This window comes from Stereum hirsutum (assembly GCF_000264905.1).
Source record: "Stereum hirsutum FP-91666 SS1 unplaced genomic scaffold STEHIscaffold_10, whole genome shotgun sequence".
NCBI lineage: Eukaryota > Fungi > Basidiomycota > Agaricomycetes > Russulales > Stereaceae > Stereum > Stereum hirsutum.
The window spans coordinates 1,338,246-1,356,374 of NW_006763140.1; the positions used below are offsets into that span (position 1 = coordinate 1,338,246).

Genomic DNA, 18,129 nt, shown 5'->3' on the forward strand with positions numbered 1-18,129 from the left:
GACGACCACGGGCCTTGCTACTGGTGCGGCGTCCACCTCTGAGTCTCAGACTACTCTTGAGGGAAAGGTGAGCAACTTCTGCCTTGTTTATGATTTATTGGGTGGTTGGTGGTTGTGGTATCAAGATTATTGGAGTGGGCAGTTCTACGTGGCGGCGCATCATGAGTGGCGTAAGGTGGCCAACGTGTAACCCTAACCTTAACGCGCAAGCATCATCACCTTTAACAACTGGACAGCCCCTGTTCAATTCGGGTGGAGAGACAAAATAGTATGATGATCGCTGCACCAAGAGCTTCTGGAAAGAATATGGAGTTATAGACTCATAACGCTTTTCACCGTGGTGCTTTATCCTGCCTGGGCCACAATTTCCCTTCACACAATATTCTTGTGGTATCAGAACTGACGGATATGTGTTTACAGCCAGAAGCCGAGATTGATACGGAGGCAGAGGGTCAGTGTCAATCACAGTAGATCTTTGCTATACCTAACAATCATCCCATTTTCTCCAGCTGCCCGGGCATATAAACAAGCTCTCTCCACCCTCGCCACCCTAACCTCTCTCCCAAGTTCCCAACCCTCCAACGCCCCAATATCCTCCTGGCCGTCCACCACTCCGCACTCCAACTCCCTCCTCTCCGTGATCCTCAATGCTCAAGGCCAAGGCCCCTTCTCTAGCGCGATCCGTATCGGCATCAAGTTGTTCCAGAAGGTATGGCCACCGAAGATATTGATGGCCAGGACGGAGAGGAAGGAGTACAGAGCCCGAAGACGGGACGAGGAGATGACGAGGAAGGCGATCAAGGTCGTGGATCTTTTACAGCACGCTGCTGATCTAGGGAACATGGACGCGTTGTATACGCTTGGAAGGATCACTTTAGTCAGTATCTTCTCTTGTTTTTTTTTTTTCTGGTCAAAGATACACGCTCATTACCTGGCTTTGTTCATCCAGTTCCCGCCAACTCCGAATTTTAGAGCTAATCCTGCACTTGCCTACGATGCCTTCGATTCGCATGCCGCTTCGACGGGAAACGCAACGGCACAAGCACTCGTCGCGTTCATGCATGCCACTGGGTACCATGACGTCGTCCCCGTAGACCAGGCCAAAGCTCAGCTCTACTACACTTTTGCTGCCCATGGAGGAGATAAAGGTGCACAGATGACGCTGGGCTACAGGTATTGGTCTGGGATCGGCGCCATCGAGGACTGTGGACGCGCTTTGGAGTGGTATGAACAGGCTGCTGAACAGAGTACGTCTTTCTCCAGCCTTTCAGAAGTCCTCCCAACTCTAGGCTAATACCCGAACCGTAGCTATGGCAAAGTTCATGTCTGGTCCTCCTGGGGGACGAACGCTTCCGCTCACACCTACACGATTGTCGGACATGGATGGAGGCGTGTATGGTCCCGGCGCCAGCGTCGCCTCGACAGGAATGAACGGCCAACGACCTGCCATCCGAGCTTTCCGCGCGCACGCCGCGGGAGAAACCTGGGAAGACATCCTCGAGTACTACATCGTACGCTTTCTTCCTCATCTACACCGCACTCTGTCTCTGTCTCTGTTTTCGTCTCCGTCTCCGTCTCTAACGAAACCCAAAACAGTTCCAAGCCGACCGCGGCGAAACCGACTTTGCCTTCCGTCTCGGCAAGATCTTCTACCACGGCAGCATCTACGCCGCACAGGGTGGTGCCGCCTCAGGCGGCGAAGGCGTCGCGCGCATTCCACGCGATTTCGAACGCGCATACTACTACTTTTCGCGCATAGCCCGCCAGATCTGGCCCACAGACCCCGTCGACCCGCTCTCGCACCGCTCTCCGGCGCGCGAGGAGGGCGCGGGCCCGGTCGGGTACGCAGCGGCAGCGGCAGGGTATCTGGGGCGGATGTATTTGAGGGGGGAGGGGCTGAGGCAGGACGCGGGGAGGGCGAGGATGTGGTTTGAGAGGGGGGCGGAGTATGCGGATAAGGAGAGTCATAATGGGTTGGGGATTATTTGGAGGGATGGGTTGGTGGATGGGAAGAGGGACTTGAAGAGGGCGGTGGGGTATTTCGGGGTCGCGGCGGGGCAGGAGTTGGCGGAGGCGCAGGTGAATATGGGCAAGTATCATTTGCGTGAGTGTCTTTCCTCCTTATTCCTGTCAAATTGAGATGGATTGCTGATGGAGGTATAGAGAGGAAGGAGATCAAGCTCGCCACGACATACTTCGAGACCGCACTTCGCCATGGCTCGCCATTCGAAGCGTACTACTACCTCGCCCAGATCCAAGCCCAGCAACTGAAGATGCTACCGCAAGCAATGAGGACGGGTTCATGTTCCGTAGCAGTCTCGTTCTACAAGGTCGTGGCCGAACGGGGTGCTTGGGACGATGATCTACTCACTGCAGGCGAGGACGCGTGGAGGCTGGAGACGAATGCGGGGAGGGAGCTGGCGATGTTGCGGTGGTGGATCGCGGCGGAGAGAGGGATTGAGATGGCGCAGAATAATCTGGCGTATGTGTTGGATCAGGGTGCGTTTCCTCTTCCTAACATGCGGGATCTCCACGCCCTTATTCATGAAATCAATATCTACGACTACAGACAAGAGCGTCCTCCGCAACACCCGCTTCAAGACCTTCTCCCCCTCAAACGACACCGCCCGCCTCGCACTGACCCAATGGACCCGCTCCGCCGCGCAGAACAACGTCGACGCGCTGGTCAAGGTCGGAGACTATTATTATCATGGGCTGGGCGTACCGGACGAGCCGGAGGAGGTAAGATACGAGAAGGCGGTGGGGTATTATCAGAGCGCGGCGGGGACGCAGGTGAGCGCGTTGGCGATGTGGAATCTGGGGTGGATGTATGAGAATGGGCTGGGGGTGCCGCAGGTGCGTTTTCTGCCCCCTCCTTCCTTCTGACGGTTCGAGTTGCTGAATGTTCATTCTGTACGGGTCAGGATTTCCATCTGGCGAAGAGACATTATGATTTGGCGATGGAGACGAATAGTGAGGCGTATTTGCCGGTGTTGCTTTCGCTTGTTAAGTTGCATTTGAGGAGTATTTGGCATACGGCGATGGGTGGCGAGGGCGGGCTCAGTTTGTTTGAGTATGAAGACGAATATGGTTCGTCCTTCCTCCCCAGCTATCATTTGGTGATATAACATGTTCATTGAACTCCTCGTTGACCCATCCACAGACGAGTCCGCAGCCACTCAGGAGACTCGTGGAGAACTGGACGAGGGGAAGAGAAGTGAGGAGGATACGCGGACTGGAGGAGGGGGCGCTGCGGTCGAAGAACAGCAGGCTCCTGTGCATGACGATGATGACAACAGTCCGTGGTATTACGGGAAGGCTAGGGACGAGTTCAACAGGCGGAGAGGGATCGATGTCCCTCCAGACGACGAAGACCCTGTCCAAGTGCGTACAGCCTTCTCTTCTTTCTCTTCTCGTCTTCGTACTCCTATTCACTAATCATGACCATCGACGTACGGCAGTGGGCCCGCGACCGACGCAACGCAGAAGCAGACAGGGACTCTGATTTCGGGCCGGAAGATTATTTTGAAGGTGCGCTGAGGGGTGGGTACAGGCACGAAGGAGGGGAGGACGAGGAGATGGACGATTTTTGGGAGACGACAGTCCTGGTGGGCGCGCTCATGGGGGTCGCGATATTGTTGTATGTGAGGGCGAGGAATGTGGAGAGGTTAAGGGAGGAGGAGAGGAGGAGAGCTGAGCAGCAGGCTGGGGGTGGAGGTAATGCTCAGGGGGAGGGGGGACTGTTCCCACCAGTTGGGGATCCTGCGAGGGATGATTGGGCAATCTTGCGATGAGGACGGCTCGTGGAGAGTGTTTGTGCTATGTAGATGCTGTAAAAAACGGGTGCGGTATGGTCACGATTGCGTCGTGTTGTGCGAGGTGGATTCCCACTTGACATTTGCATGACTGAGTCGCTGGCAGCTGTTCTGCGCAGAGCGAGAAGAGCACATGAAGTACGTTCGAATTCCGTGAAGACCGTGGAAAGAAAGACCCAGTGATCGCCGTCATGCTTCGCCGGAGTCGTGGGCCACAGTTGGTTATTACGCCACCAGAGAGGGGCAGATCGGCCGAGGGCGTGGCTCGCTCTAAGGAAGAAAAAGTTGAAAGTTGAGTGAGTCAAGAGCCTCTTGCTCCCAACGGCCACTACCAACGCTCTCCTCTCCGGCCTACGATGGGGCTCTTCAGTCCCATCCGACACTCCCTCGCGCGAGCACCAGTACATACCCTTCCAAAGCCATCCACCACAGCGCGCGCCTTCCACCTCTCCGCCGCGCGCCGGTTCACCCACCCTTCGCTCCCTGCCCGCGCCGTCGCTGCCCCCATCGTCGGTGACTATGCTCCCCAGGACGGCGAGCGTGTGCTCAACTCGCCCTCCGAACTCGCTCGCAGGATCTCGGCAAAGGTACTCCCAAAACTACCCCGTGCAGATGTCAAGAAGGTGGTCATGGTCGGCTCGGGAGGTCTCTCCATCGGCCAGGCAGGAGAATTCGATTATTCCGGTTCACAGGCTATGAAAGCGCTCCGTGAGGAGGGCATTGACGCCGTACTCATTAACCCTAACATCGCTACATGGCAAACCAGTCACCATCTCGCCTCGGAGGTCTACTTCTTGCCCATTTCGGTCGACTACGTCGCATACGTTCTTGAAAAGGAACGTCCGGACGGTGTCTTGCTTACTTTCGGTGGTCAGAGCGCTTTGAACGTCGGTATTGAGCTCGATAGGATGGGTGTCCTGGATAGGCTTGGTGTTAAGGTTTTGGGTACGCCGATTAGGACTTTGGAGGTTTCGGAAGACAGAGACTTGTTCGTTCAGGCTTTGGCAGGTACCCGTCCTTTCTTTTTGAAATTCCTCATAATGCAGTCCTCTCGTTCTCGAACAAATCCTTTGGGTGCAGTGGTTGGGAGTTCCGTCCGGGAGATTTTTTTTCGCCGCGTGCCCCACGCATTGTGGCCCAAAGTAGTGTGGCACTGGAATGTTGAACTTCCGGCGCTTATGGCTAACTGTCGTTCTCTTATGACTCAGAAATCGACATCCCCGTTGCACAGTCTACCGCCGTCTCTACCGTCAATGACGCTCTCGATGCCGCGGCAACAATTGGTTACCCCGTCATCATGCGCTCTGCCTTCACTCTTGGTGGTCTCGGTTCTGGTTTCGCCTACAACGAGGATGAACTCCGTGATTTGGCTGCTCGTGGTCTCTCTCTTTCCCCTCAGGTTCGTCTTCGGTCAAATTGACTGCAATACCGAGACCGTTTCATTGACATGATGTTTATAGGTTCTCGTCGAACGGAGCATGAAGGGCTGGAAAGAGGTCGAATATGAAGTCGTCCGTGACGGTGCTGATGTACGTACTTTCATCCCTTCTTCCGCTCAAAATCAGAGATGACGCCAAAGCTCACCATCCATGTCGCAAAATAGAACACGATCATCTGCTGTAACATGGAGAACTTCGACCCGCTTGGCACGCATACCGGTGACTCCATCGTCGTGGCGCCCTCGCAGACTCTCACGGACGACGAGTACCATATGCTCCGAAGCGCGGCCCTGAAGGTCATCCGTCATTTGGGCGTTGTTGGTGAATGTAATATCCAGTATGCGCTGCATCCCGAGAGTAGGGAATATTGTGTCATCGAGGTCAATGCTCGGTATGTCGATTTCGCCCTTTTGCCTCAAAAAAATCTTTTACTGACTTTCTGTTAGTCTGAGTCGTTCCAGGTTGGTCACATAACCGGCGCCAGGCCAACATATTGGAAAGTATATTGACCTTTTTTTTTGTAACGCCAACAGTGCCCTCGCCTCGAAAGCAACAGGTTACCCCCTCGCCTACACCGCCGCCAAACTCGCCCTCGGCTACACCCTTCCCGAACTCCCCAACGCCGTAACGAAAACGACGACGGCCTGCTTCGAACCCTCGCTCGACTACATCGTCACAAAAATCCCGAAATGGGATCTCGCGAAGTTCAGCGCGCAGGTCGACCGCAAGGTCGGTTCGTCGATGAAGAGCGTCGGCGAGGTGATGGCGATCGGGCGGACGTTCGAGGAGAGTCTGATGAAGGCGGTCAGGATGGTCGATCCGCGTTGGGTCGGGTTCGAGGTGTTTGGGAAGAGGATGAGTAAGGAGGAGTTGGATTATGCGCTGGCGAATCCGACGGATATGAGGCTTTTTGCGATTGCGCAGGCGATGTATGTGGAGGGGTATAGTGTGGACCAGGTGCATGATTTGACGAAAATCGATAAGGTCGGGGGGGTTTTTTTTTTTTGCTTTTATTCCCTTGTGGACCCTTGCTGATTGATTTGGGGTGTCGGTGTGACTTTTGTTTTCATAGTGGTTCTTGTACAAGCTCGACAACATCGTACAGACGCACAAGGCGCTCAGCGCTGCCGGTTCCCTCGAAGCCGTCGATGCCACCCTCATGACCACCGCCAAACGCATGGGCTTCTCCGACTCTCACATCGCCTCCATCCTCTCTGCTTCTGCCTCTAGCCCTGTCACAGAACCCACTGTCCGCGCACACCGTAAATCCCTCTCCATCACCCCCTTCGTCAAGCGTATCGACACCCTCGCCGCCGAATTTCCCGCACACACGAACTACCTCTACACGACGTACAACGCCTCCTCGCACGACGTCGAGTTCGACGAGCATGGTGTGATGGTGCTCGGCAGCGGCGTGTACCGAATCGGGAGCAGCGTCGAGTTTGACTGGTGTGCGGTCACTTGTAGTAGGACGTTAAGGGATATGGGCATGCGGACGGTTATGGTGAATTATAATCCGGAGACTGTTAGTACCGATTTCGATGAGGCGGATAGGCTGTATTTCGAGGAGTTGGGGTGGGAGAGGGTTATGGATATATATGAGCTGGAGGCGGCGCAGGGTGTGGTGGTCAGCGTCGGTGGTACGTTCCCCTTCTCAGTTTGCTAATGGGATGAACTGAGGGCTGATTGGTGTGGACTTTTGCTGAACAGGACAATTGCCGCAGAATATCGCGTTGAGGCTGAAGGAGAGCGGTGTGTCCGTTCTTGGTACGGATCCGGCGAATATCGATAAGGCAGAGGACCGTCATCAGTTCTCGTCGATCCTCGATAAGATCGGTGTTGACCAGCCTGAGTGGACCGAGGTCAGCTCCGTCGAAGCCGCCAAGGCATTCGCTCAGCGTGTTGGGTATGTTTCTTCCCCGGTACCAAACACTTATTCTTTTCTTATTAATCCAACACCTTGCACTCCAGTTACCCCGTCCTCATCCGTCCTTCGTACGTCCTCTCCGGTGCCGCCATGAACGTCGTCTACGAAGAATCCACCCTCGAATACAACCTCTCCGCCGCCGCCGACGTCTCGCCCCTCCACCCCGTCGTCATCACGAAATTCATCGACGGTGCACAGGAGATCGACGTCGACGCCGTCGCGCACGAGGGCAAGCTCATCGTCCACGCCGTCTCGGAGCACGTCGAGAACGCGGGTGTTCACTCTGGCGACGCGACGCTCGTCCTCCCGCCGTATACGCTCCCGGAATCGGATATGGCCCGTCTGAAGACGATCGCGGAGAAGGTCGCCGCTGGGTTCGAGATCTCGGGGCCGTTCAATATGCAGGTTATCAGGAAGCCGGTGCAAGAAGGACAGGACGAGGCGGAGTTGAAGGTGATCGAGTGTAATCTGAGGGCGTCGAGGAGTTTCCCGTTCGTTTCGAAGGTGCTGGGACATAACTTTATCGAGACGGCGACGAAGGCAATCGTAGGCAGGAATGTCCCGGAGCCGGTGGATGTGATGGCGACCGAGAGGGATTACACGTCGATCAAGGTCGCGCAGTTCTCGTGGACGCGTCTCGGCGGTGCGGACCCGTTCTTGGGCGTCGAGATGGCGAGCACGGGCGAGGTCGCGTCGTTCGGGAAGGACGTGCACGAGGCGTACTGGGCTTCGCTGCTCAGTACCACTGGGTTCAAGATCCCGAAGGAGAAGTCGGGCGTTCTGATCGGTGGGGATGTCAGCAAGCCCGAGATGAGGGAGATCGCGACGAAGTTGACCGAGCTTGGGTTTAAGCTGTATTGTTCGTCGCCGGCGGTGGAGGACTTCTTGAATGGCTTGCCGTATGTGGGCGCGAAGAGGATCATGTTCCCGAGGACGGATAAGAGGAAGTTGAGGATGGTGTTTGATGATTATGATATTCAGATGGTGGTGAATCTCGCGAAAGGGAGGGCGGTGGACGTGATGGATGAGGATTATGTCGCTCGCAGGTCAGCCTCTTTTCCTTTTCTTGGTTCTCTCGCTTTTGAGGTGCTGACAGAATTATTACTACTCAGGAATGCGGTGGACTTTGGACTACCGTTGCTCAACAACGCGCGCACGGCCCAGCTCTTCGTCGACAGTCTCGCGAAAAAGATCCCCCAGGGCGGATTGAGGAAGTATACAGAAGGAAGGATACCCCCCGAGGTCAAGTCATGGCGTGAGTTTGTCGGCTTCCGCGCATGATGATCCATCCTTTTGCTTGTCCTTTCATTCCTTCCATTCCTTGCCTGGGATCAACAAAAAATTAACCGCCTCACGCTGTGTGGACCCACCGGAACCGATTATGATTACGATTCCGGGAGGTGGGCCGTTGGGACGTTGTTTTCATGCGGTGAAAGTACTCTATACATATCATTTACTTACTTGCTTATAAGAAGAAGAGCTTGAAGGCCCGGATGAGGCACACGGTGCGGGGAGCGGTATAGTACATAGAAGCGATCGGTGTTGATTGTTGTTGATTTTGTATACGTAGTCTTGCTTTGCTCAATTTCTTATCTATTTCTGCGATTCTAGTTTGGTACTTGCCATAGCTTGTTGGAAAATGCGTATTGGTGATACAAGAGACAATTCAAAGTTGAACAAAAGGCGACGTTCCTCTTGGACCACACTGGCGGGAGTGGTAGAAGTGTGGCGCCGGGAAATCCCGGGAGGCTCCTGGTTGTCAACTTCGGGGAACATCATCATTTGAACATCCTCCTCGTCGAAGTCAGTTGGTGCATCCCTTCTTGAACCTCCATAGGGCGTTCTCACAGAGCTGGGAAACCTTGCGCAAGTTGGCCAACTTGGAACTACATCATTATCAAATTGAACACAACCGAGTCGGGCGCACCTTCGACTCTTGCCTCGCCGCATTGTGCTTGTGTCGGCTCACCTTGACATTGACACGCTCATCCAAGTACAAGGTACAGCAGTATAAAAATCCGTGATATATTGCAGGCAGTCTCATTAATGTCTTGCCGCAGATTTCAAGATGGTCCAACTCCTAGAACTTCCAACAGAAATGTTGCTGGAAATCGTGAAACACGCCGACGACACCAGCACTTATGGACTCCCATCTCCTCGTATCCTAGCGCTCTCGAGAACCTGCAAGACCTTCCACACATATACCTTTCCATATCTTCTGCGACCTCCTCCGTTTTCGTGTCCTGCTGCGGATTGTACCGAATATCCGGAGTTGTGTCCCAATAAAGCCTTCGAGGAGATGCCAAATCTGGACGAATACTTCGACTCCACCCGATACTTTGAGTTCAACCTCGGGCTAGGCCAGGAGTGGTGGCCTGCACTTGCTGAAAATGATCCCCAGTCCTCTGAACCCTTGGTCCCTTTTTGCTCCCATTGCGATTTCGTCGCAAGGCGACTCGTAACCTACCTCCATGGACCATCTCCTTTTCCGTCACTAACCGGCCTCCGCTTCGACATGCTTCAGCCCGAATGCCCCCACATTCAAGGGGGTATAGATCTTATATCCAAGTTATTCCGGTGTCCGAAACTTCAATATCTGCATGTTATGGACGCTTGGGGCGAAGGACCGCTTCACTGTCCGCAAGTCCCAGAGCATCTTCAAGTCTCATTGAAGCTCGACGGCTATACGTCCTGGGAACGGATGGAAGATTATTATCGTATTATACCGCGTGCTCATCACCTCGCCACTGCCCTAATTATCACCGACCGTGTGCCTTCTGCGTGGCCCAAGACCTTGCGAAGGATAGGAGTGGCGGGACCTGCCTTGATGCTCAAAGAATGTTTGAACGTCTGGGTCCTTTCCGTTATGTTTTGATCTGTGACGCCTCCTGATTTGATCCCCCCCTCCCCCCTTTGAAAGACAGGATTTGAACACCTTTAAAGCCTTCCGACAACCAGAACGAGGTTTGTATCTCGATGCGGACGCTCGTAAAGCTATCCTGTCGTCCGGGTGCTACGATATGGTTGTGGATTTCGAAGCGCAGATGTTGGACTTTTCTCTGGAAGGAAATGGTCGGAAACACTGTGGACAATTGGCGTCACAGCTCGCTTCTATCATGCCTGGCCTCAAGACATTGCGGTTAGGTATGTTGGGCGACCTCGACAACATTCGAGGGAAAAGGTGTTTGAAAGACAAGGACATTGTACGTATTCCCATTCGTCCCCATGACCCATCACTCCATTCCCTGATGCGTTGGTGCTGACGTGTTTTCAGACGCATCTCATTGAACACCTTCCTTCGCTGCGTCACCTTCAGAGACTACAATGCAATATTGACTACCCTTCTGCAATTACCGACATCTTCCGGAAAGAGGCTCTCCTTCGAGCGGACGCCGAGCGCCTTGCATTAGCTTCCCCAACTTTGTCCTCGATCAAGCTCTCGAATTTGCTCACACTGCATTGCGAGGAGACCAACTGGGAGCATGTGTTTTTGTCCGTAGACTTCGCCATTCACCGGGACGGGCGGAATGTTACCTTGACAGAGGTAAGTCCAGAAGCACATGAGGGCGAGAGTGCACGACACTCACTCTTGCCACTGCAGTGGAAGTATAACTTGGTTGATGTTTCTGACTCGACTCGGGACGTCTGCACGAAACACCGCATGGCCGGCCCTAGCTCACGCTGATGGTGACGGTCTCCGAAGAGTAAGTCCTCCTACCTTGAGAACCATCATCTTTTAACACGTTATCAGCCGCGAATCATAGATCTACTCGTTCTCATGCGATGTTGTTTATAAGGACTACACGGGCCATCCTTTTGATACACCCATTAGCATGTTAGCGACATAGAGATGCAATACAAGAAGTTGTTTTTCGATGTTTTCCTCAAGGTAATGGAAACTGTCAGTTGTGTAGGTCAAGGCCCTCCGCTGTCCTAGAACTTCCGCTCGCGTCGACTAGATCCCTTTCTGCCTTTGTTACTGACTCCGATTCTCTGTGCATGCTCCCATTGGCTGAATCAAGAATGTTTGCCTGCGGCGATTCCGCCAAGGTACGGCACTATCTCACAGACTTTGTTTAGATATCTGTTTACCAGAGCCTTCCGGCACAAGTGATACGGAAGGTGTCTCAAGAACTCTCATGTCGAGGATTTCGATAGTTTGAACGCTTATACGCGACGCGAATACCGGCTCTATAGACTATCCAAGATGCAAACAGACTCTCCGGCTGTGACCCGCCATGATATCGCTAAGGTCACCGTGCATTCCGTCAACCCCTATCTCGAGACGGTCAGGCTGTATGTGGAGTCCATTGCCTTATCAGACCCATGAGTTCCCTGTAATCGCTTGCGAAGATATGATACCATTCAGCGCTCATAGAATCGGACCGACGGCACACACGCACACACACACCAAGTTGAGTACTTATTCTGTTGCGTTGCCGTAGCATCCACTTGGATTACTGCTTCTCCCCTCAGGCGCTGCATCTTTAGAAACTTATCATTGATTGATCGTCTCTACAACCTGTGACTGAAGTCCGCTTAGTGCCAAGAATCTACTAACGCGTCTTTCCAGCTTCAAACCGTCCTGGGAACTATCTAATCTACGAAGATCCACCTTTGAATTTACCGCCAGAATCTCGGTTTCCTGGTGCTAACTCGGACATAAAATACTTAGCTAGTCGAACCTTCCTGATATCAGACACGACGTCCCCACGTCGCTCATCAAGAATCTGCTGAAGAAATCCTTCACACCCGCTGAAAGACATGACTTCCAAACTTGGAATCGATGTGGGAGGCGTGTATCCAAGTCTTCGCAGGCACTACATTTATTAGCGCTGACTTGACGCCAACCCTTTAGGTACTTTCACCGACTTGCTCTGGCTAGCACCGACTGGGGAGACACTTCGCGCGAAAGTCCCCTCTACTCCTCATGACCAGAGCATAGGAGTCAAGAACGGAATCGACAAACTCCGAGAGCTTGCCAAAGCAAAAGGCAAGGATCTCCACTTCGATGTTCTGAACCATGGGTATGTACTTCACAAAACTATTTATTAGTTACGTCTGTTTATGACTTGCCCCAGAACAACTATTGGTACGCCGGTGAGATCTTGCGACTGTTGTCGGAGGTCTCATTTTCTGTCCAGCTACCAATGCGATTCTTGAAGGCAAAGGCGCCAAAGTCGCCCTGCTCACTACTGAGGGCTACAAAGACATACTTCAGGTATACATTTTTCTCATTAGTTGCGTGCAAGTAGTGACTCATGCGAATATCAAAGATTCGCCGCTCACAAGTTCCAGGTGAGTTTACTAACTGTTGTCAAGATAATTGCTGACGCAGTTCTTTGAAGGTGGTCTCGCCGGGTGGATTGTGTGGCCCAAACCTGAGCCGTTAGCGCCACTCGAGCTTACCATCGAAACTCCCGGACGTAGGCTTCTTCGAGACCCACCGTCGCACGGCTGAACACTAATATTAGCCTGCAGGCGTGAACACCAAGGGACTCGAGATCAAGCCTTTCGACGCACCTCTTCTTCGCCAGCGCCTTCAATCTCTCCTGAGATACAAGCCGGATGCGATTACAGTCTCGCTGATGAACTCCTTTGCTAATGCAGCTCATGAAGTAGAAGCTGCCGAGATCTGCAAGGAGATGTTCCCCGGAGTGCCCATCTCAATCAGTTCGCAGGTCTTACCAGAGCTTATGGAATATGGTTCGTGCTATCCACATAAAACTATAACAGATGGAGTTGCTCATGCAGAACCCGGCAGAAAGAACCTTGACCACCGTTGCCAACAGCGTACGCCTAGAGAATTATTTTATTTCGAGGGCTCTTGTTGACGTTCGCCACAGTATGTCAAGCCCAAAGTCGGAATATACCTCGATAACTTTCAGAACATGCTGGGCCAAGATGTTGATCTTCGAGTGCTTCGCTCAGATGGAGGTATTATTTCTGAAGGCGAGATCGCCACTCAAGCAGCTTTGACAAATCCCATCTAGGTCTTGCAAGCGTCGATCTGGCGTCCCAATTCCCAGTGAATCTACTAGTTTCGGGCCCAAGTGGAGGGGTCGCTGGTGTGGCCAATCTTATAGCAAAGCAAACCGAGTACGCTCCATTCTTTATTTGCCTTAACTTATGCTGACTGCCGTGAAGGTTCAAGAACTTGTTGACGTACGCTCCCTCTGTGCTTTGACGTGCCTATGCTGACTTCTACGAAGGTTTGACATGGGCGGGACATCGACCGATGTAGCGCTCATAGAGAATGGTGTTCCTCATATTTCAAGGAATACCGTCGTTGGCGATCTCACAGTCAAGTCCCCGAGTGTAGACGTCAGGACGGTGGGGGCTGGTGGAGGCTCTATTGCCCGTGTCCCTGAACTCACGAAAGCTCTGCGTGTGGGGTGCGTCTAGCCTGTCCCTGTTATACTTTTTGGTTCATCATAATTTCTGGTATAGGCCAGAGTCTGCAGGAGCTGTCCCAGGTCCTGCTTGCTATTCTCGTGGTGGCGTGGAGCCCACCGTCTCCGTGCGTTCTTCGCATCCGCATACCCATGCTAATGTGGCTCAACTGAACCTCAAAACTTTCTGGTCCAGGACGCTAATGCTGTCCTGGGTTATTTACCTAGCACCTTGCTTGGAGGCGATTTCAAGCTCGACATCGATGCAGCCAAGAAAGCTGTTATGACCGTGGCTGACGCTTTGGGCATTGGGCTCATGGAGGCTGCAGAAGGCATACTTCGGCTCGCGAACGAGAGCATGCTTGGTGCTCTGCGTGTAGTCAGTATCGAAAGTGGATATGATCCCCGTGACTTCGCTTTAGTCGCATTCGGTGGTGCTGGCCCCATGCATGCCTGTGCGCTTGGCCGTTTGCTGCATTCCAAGCTCGTCATCGTGCCACCCAGCCCAGGCGTGCTTTGCGCCTTCGGTGATGCGACAACCACCTTGAGGCATGAAACATCAGTGAGTTCTTATCTATTGCGGCCCTTCACCGGCTCACCGATTCCTCTACGAATGTTTCAAGATGACGTTCATACGGAGGTTCAATGAAGTCAAAATTGAAGAGATATTGTCTGCTTTCAAAGGTGCTGTAATCATGATATGCGTTTCTTGAAAATTTATACTCACAAGTAGCGATCCCAGGACTTGCTACTAAAGGGGCGGAGGTCCTTGAACAGCAGGGCATCGAGCATGCTCATCAAGTCTTCGTCTATGAAGCGGACGTTCGTTACAGTGGTCAGGCACTTACACTGCCAATATCTTTCCAGGTATCCGAGCTGGAAAAGCATGGGATTACCGTGCTTGCGAGCCGCTTCGAGAGTCTGCACAAGCAACTATTCACCTTCATTCTTCCTGCCGCCATGGAGATTGTCAACTGCAGGGTCAAGACTGAAGAGAAGGCAGAGAAACTGGGCACACTGCCACTCCCTCGTGGTACCGGTGAACCAGTCACCGAGGCACTTAAGGAGAAGACTCATATCTATTATGCTGGTCAAGAGGTCAGTTTATCTGCCAGTCAGACAGGGACAGTAATCAATGTTGAGGCTCTTCGCTATGTTCAGTACACAGATGTTCCTATTTTCGAGCGGTCGCTTCTACGTGCCGGCGATAAACTCGTGGGCCCTTGGTTCGTCTCGGATCACTTCTTCTTTTCGTGCACACTGGCAGCGCTGACAAGGCATTCTCCTAATATAGTATCGTCACTGAGTTGGACTCTAATACCCTCGTTACGCCTGATTATACAGGAGAAGTTGACCAGATTGGTAATATACTTCTCCGTCCTACGACGTCAGCCGCAGCGAGTGGCTTTGAAGGCAGCGGTACCGTCGAGGAAGGTTTGGATCCAATAGTGATTGACATTATCGAGAGTGCATTGAGGGTCAGTATCATGACCGCTGGTACTATCTTTCACGCTTATCATTGCCATCCTAGAATGCTCGTACCGAGATGGACACCACTATCATACGGACGGCTATGAGGTGAGTTGGAACTGTTGATGAATACCGCTTGTTTCGGATGCTTATTCCTGGACAAAGTCCTGCCATCCGTGAACAGCGCGATACCTTCCCAATGATTGCAAACGCAGAAGGGAAGATGATGGCTGGGCAATTCGGAAGTTTCATTCCGGCATTCCTGAAGAACTACCATGGGACGGTTGAGGAGGGCGACGTGAGTCCCAATCCAGTTCATCTTATCATGTCACAGGGGTTTTACCGTTTGCTCCTATAGATTTTTCTCACCAACGACCCATATTCAGTGGGCGGAAGTATCTCACACTTGAATGATTATCGTGCGTCAACGTTCTTAACCCTGTCTAAGTGCATTAACGGACGCATGAACTTGTAGTGGTCATCATCCCGATTTTCTTCGAAGGACAACATATCGCTTGGACTGCCGATCTGGGCCACTTCAGTGATGTCGGCGGGCGTGTCGCGGGCTCTCTCGGCAACAAGACTGTGGACATCTTCGGTGATGGTACACAGATACCGATCATCAAGCTCTTCGAACGAGGGGTTCCCAATACAGCCGTAAGGTTTAACGATCGCTCTTCCACGACTTTTTTTTACTACTTCCATTTCTACTAGGTGTTCCAAATCGCCTATCGGAACTCTCGCCTGCCGCACTTCGTTGAGTCCGATCTTCAGGCCTTGATAGCAGCGTGTAGAACTGCTGGGACTAGGATGCAAGACCTTTGTAGTCGTTTCGGAATCGATGTCTATAACGCCGCCTTCGCCGCTCTTTTAGATCGAAATAAGCGCGCGATTGGTAGCCTAATCCTCTCCCAAATACCAGAGGAAGGGGTTTACTTCGAGGATTACATCGACGATGATGTGAGCGCGTCTTAATTTTCTTTTCAGTTTCCCCGGATTAAAGTTGGGGTTTCGTTATTCAGGGATTCGGGTATGGCCCGTGGAAAATCGCCTGCAAGATGTTCAGAAAGAAGGACGAGCACGGCGTCGACAAACTCGTTTTTGACTGGTCAGGAACGGACCCTCAGTCGGATAGCTCAATCAATTTCCTCCTTGTACGTCGGCTTCTCTGGTATACTGTTTTTATCATTTAAACTGAATGACTCCAGTCCCCAGAGATGTGGAAGATGTTCGCCAATATCTACCTTGTCACTGTCTTTGATCCGTCGATTTTGGTCAATGACGGCGCGAACGATCTCATGGAAGTTTACATCCCAGAGGGCACGATTCTTAACCCAATTCGGCCCGCCGCTCTGTCGTGCAGGACTCACCTGCTTGGACGGGTCATGGACATGTTGACTGGCTTGTTTGGCCAGAAAGCCCCAGCGTTCTTGACTGCGGCCGGATTCAGTGACAGTCCTCATCTATACTATTCGTAAGATTGTATTGTCTCTTCCTCTTTTGTATTTGTGCCTAAGAGACCTCTTCAGCGGCTATGACGAGGAAGGCGAATATTACCTCCTGTACCAGATCTCGACGGGAGGTATTCCAGCACGGCCTGTGGGCGATGGTCCTGATGGTCATAGGTACAGTCTTATCTCTATATCAATGTCGCCTCCCAAAGCTCACCGCTCTTCATGAATGCTACAGTCTGTGGCCAAGCATGCAATCTGTCCCCAACGAATTTTTGGAGCTCTATTACCCCCTCATCGTCGAGCGTTACGAGTCTATCGAAGATTCTGGTGGCCCCGGCTTTTACCGCGGTGGGAACGGCCTCAGAATTCACTACCGGTTCCTGGCGCATGGAGAGGTTGGGCTTCACGACGACAGATGGTTGACGAAAGTGAGTGATGATTTTATTTCTTTCCAAATTCGAATTCTGACGACCATCAGCCTTGGGGGGTGACCGGCGGAGAGCCTGGGATGGTAAATATATCGAAGTTGCCCCTGAAAGTCAACGTGACTAACTATGTTTATTGAAGCGATCTACCAAGACACTCGTCAAGGCTGATGGTACCCGCATCCCTTGCAGCAGCAAGGCGGATGCCGTTATTGTTGCACCTGGAGATCTTCTAGAATCCTGCACCTGGGGAGGTGGCGGAAAGTAAGCTCCTGCTCTCATCTATGCACTGAACATTAATGGATCTATGCATTTTAGAGGAAACCCACTTGAGCGCGATCCAGAGCTTGTCGCCCTAGAGGTCTCTCGCCGCCTTGTCACTGTCAACGGTGCGAGATCTTATGGAGTGGTCGTAAACGATGACTTTACCGTTGACAAGGCGGCAACTGAGGCTCTCCGCGCTGAGATGTCTGTTGTACGCGCGGCGTCAGGTGTCGACGAGATGCTGTTCAACACCGGCGGCTCGTTGGAGGAGATTATTTCACGCTGTGAAGAGGAGACAGGCCTTCCTGCGCCCATACATCCATCGACGAGACACTTGAAAGGCCCCATGATTAAACTGCCGCATATACAAGAGACTATGAAGAAGTGGAAGGCAGCGGCAGTGGCCAAATCTGCTGTAACTGGAATCAATGGAGTGAAGGTTTGAAGGTTTGATAGTGTAGAAGAGCCTATGTATGTCACGGTATCGACAGAGTCTGAATCGGAAGATATTGGAGTTGCTAATGTATAGGAGATTGTTGCCTTGCGTTTAGAATGCTGTAGGAGTATCGTGTTCGTGGTCCTTTCCACTTCTCTCGGTACGTTTTGATTGATGCTAAGTGAAGTAGACTAATGCTTCACGCAGTCGGCAGCAGCTCAGGACTTTAGAACATAAAATGTCAACGTGAGCAGTCGGTAAAGGCCACTCACATGACATGCCCCGCGCTCTCTGACGCCTAGTGCTACGAAGTCCCCGAGAAGATATGTATGCTAATTGAACGAATAAGTGATACATGATGATTCCTGAGCACCAGCGACACCGACTGAGTGTCGCTGGGCCCTACGTGAAATATCTCCGAAACAAAATAATAAGTGAGCGAATAAGTAATACAGGACGATTCCTGAGCACCAGCGACGCCGATTGAGTGTCGCTGGACTCTACATG

General features: G+C 52.4%; 4 protein-coding genes across 4 annotated transcripts; all 4 read left to right on the plus strand.

Moving 5' to 3' along the window:
* Window positions 1-730: 730 nt before the first annotated feature.
* STEHIDRAFT_60898 (HCP-like protein) lies at window positions 731-3,128 on the plus strand (the record flags this gene model as incomplete). The annotated part of the gene is made up of 7 exons (XM_007305724.1): window positions 731-877; window positions 950-1,247; window positions 1,309-1,511; window positions 1,597-2,104; window positions 2,164-2,503; window positions 2,577-2,856; window positions 2,925-3,128. 7 exons carry the CDS (start codon window positions 731-733, stop codon window positions 3,126-3,128), a joined length of 1,980 nt encoding a protein of 659 aa, XP_007305786.1.
* Window positions 3,129-4,148: 1,020 nt separating this feature from the next.
* On the plus strand, window positions 4,149-8,821 carry STEHIDRAFT_100028 (carbamoyl-phosphate synthase). The gene is made up of 10 exons (XM_007306105.1): window positions 4,149-4,823; window positions 5,024-5,214; window positions 5,276-5,344; window positions 5,419-5,645; window positions 5,701-5,715; window positions 5,788-6,238; window positions 6,327-6,894; window positions 6,965-7,160; window positions 7,226-8,227; window positions 8,294-8,821. Exons 1-10 carry the CDS (start codon window positions 4,172-4,174, stop codon window positions 8,460-8,462), a joined length of 3,540 nt encoding a protein of 1,179 aa, XP_007306167.1. The 5' UTR covers window positions 4,149-4,171; the 3' UTR covers window positions 8,463-8,821.
* Window positions 8,822-9,696: 875 nt separating this feature from the next.
* Window positions 9,697-10,866, plus strand: STEHIDRAFT_132534 (uncharacterized protein; the record flags this gene model as incomplete). Its single annotated transcript, XM_007306106.1, has 4 exons — window positions 9,697-10,029; window positions 10,106-10,384; window positions 10,456-10,725; window positions 10,783-10,866. The coding sequence occupies 4 exons, from the start codon at window positions 9,697-9,699 to the stop codon at window positions 10,864-10,866; spliced, it is 966 nt and encodes a 321-aa protein (XP_007306168.1).
* A 1,079-nt stretch (window positions 10,867-11,945) lies between these two features.
* On the plus strand, window positions 11,946-17,689 carry STEHIDRAFT_148279 (5-oxoprolinase; the record flags this gene model as incomplete). Its single annotated transcript, XM_007306107.1, has 29 exons — window positions 11,946-11,976; window positions 12,040-12,212; window positions 12,237-12,240; window positions 12,326-12,402; window positions 12,458-12,479; window positions 12,530-12,607; window positions 12,663-12,887; window positions 12,946-12,974; window positions 13,028-13,118; window positions 13,175-13,280; window positions 13,329-13,346; window positions 13,394-13,576; window positions 13,632-13,701; window positions 13,770-14,135; window positions 14,197-14,257; window positions 14,316-14,799; window positions 14,868-15,051; window positions 15,105-15,151; window positions 15,209-15,341; window positions 15,402-15,462; window positions 15,519-15,700; window positions 15,758-16,003; window positions 16,066-16,197; window positions 16,252-16,517; window positions 16,573-16,668; window positions 16,733-16,925; window positions 16,976-17,008; window positions 17,065-17,186; window positions 17,241-17,689. 29 exons carry the CDS (start codon window positions 11,946-11,948, stop codon window positions 17,629-17,631), a joined length of 4,104 nt encoding a protein of 1,367 aa, XP_007306169.1. The 3' UTR covers window positions 17,632-17,689.
* Between the last annotated feature and the right edge of the window lie 440 nt (window positions 17,690-18,129).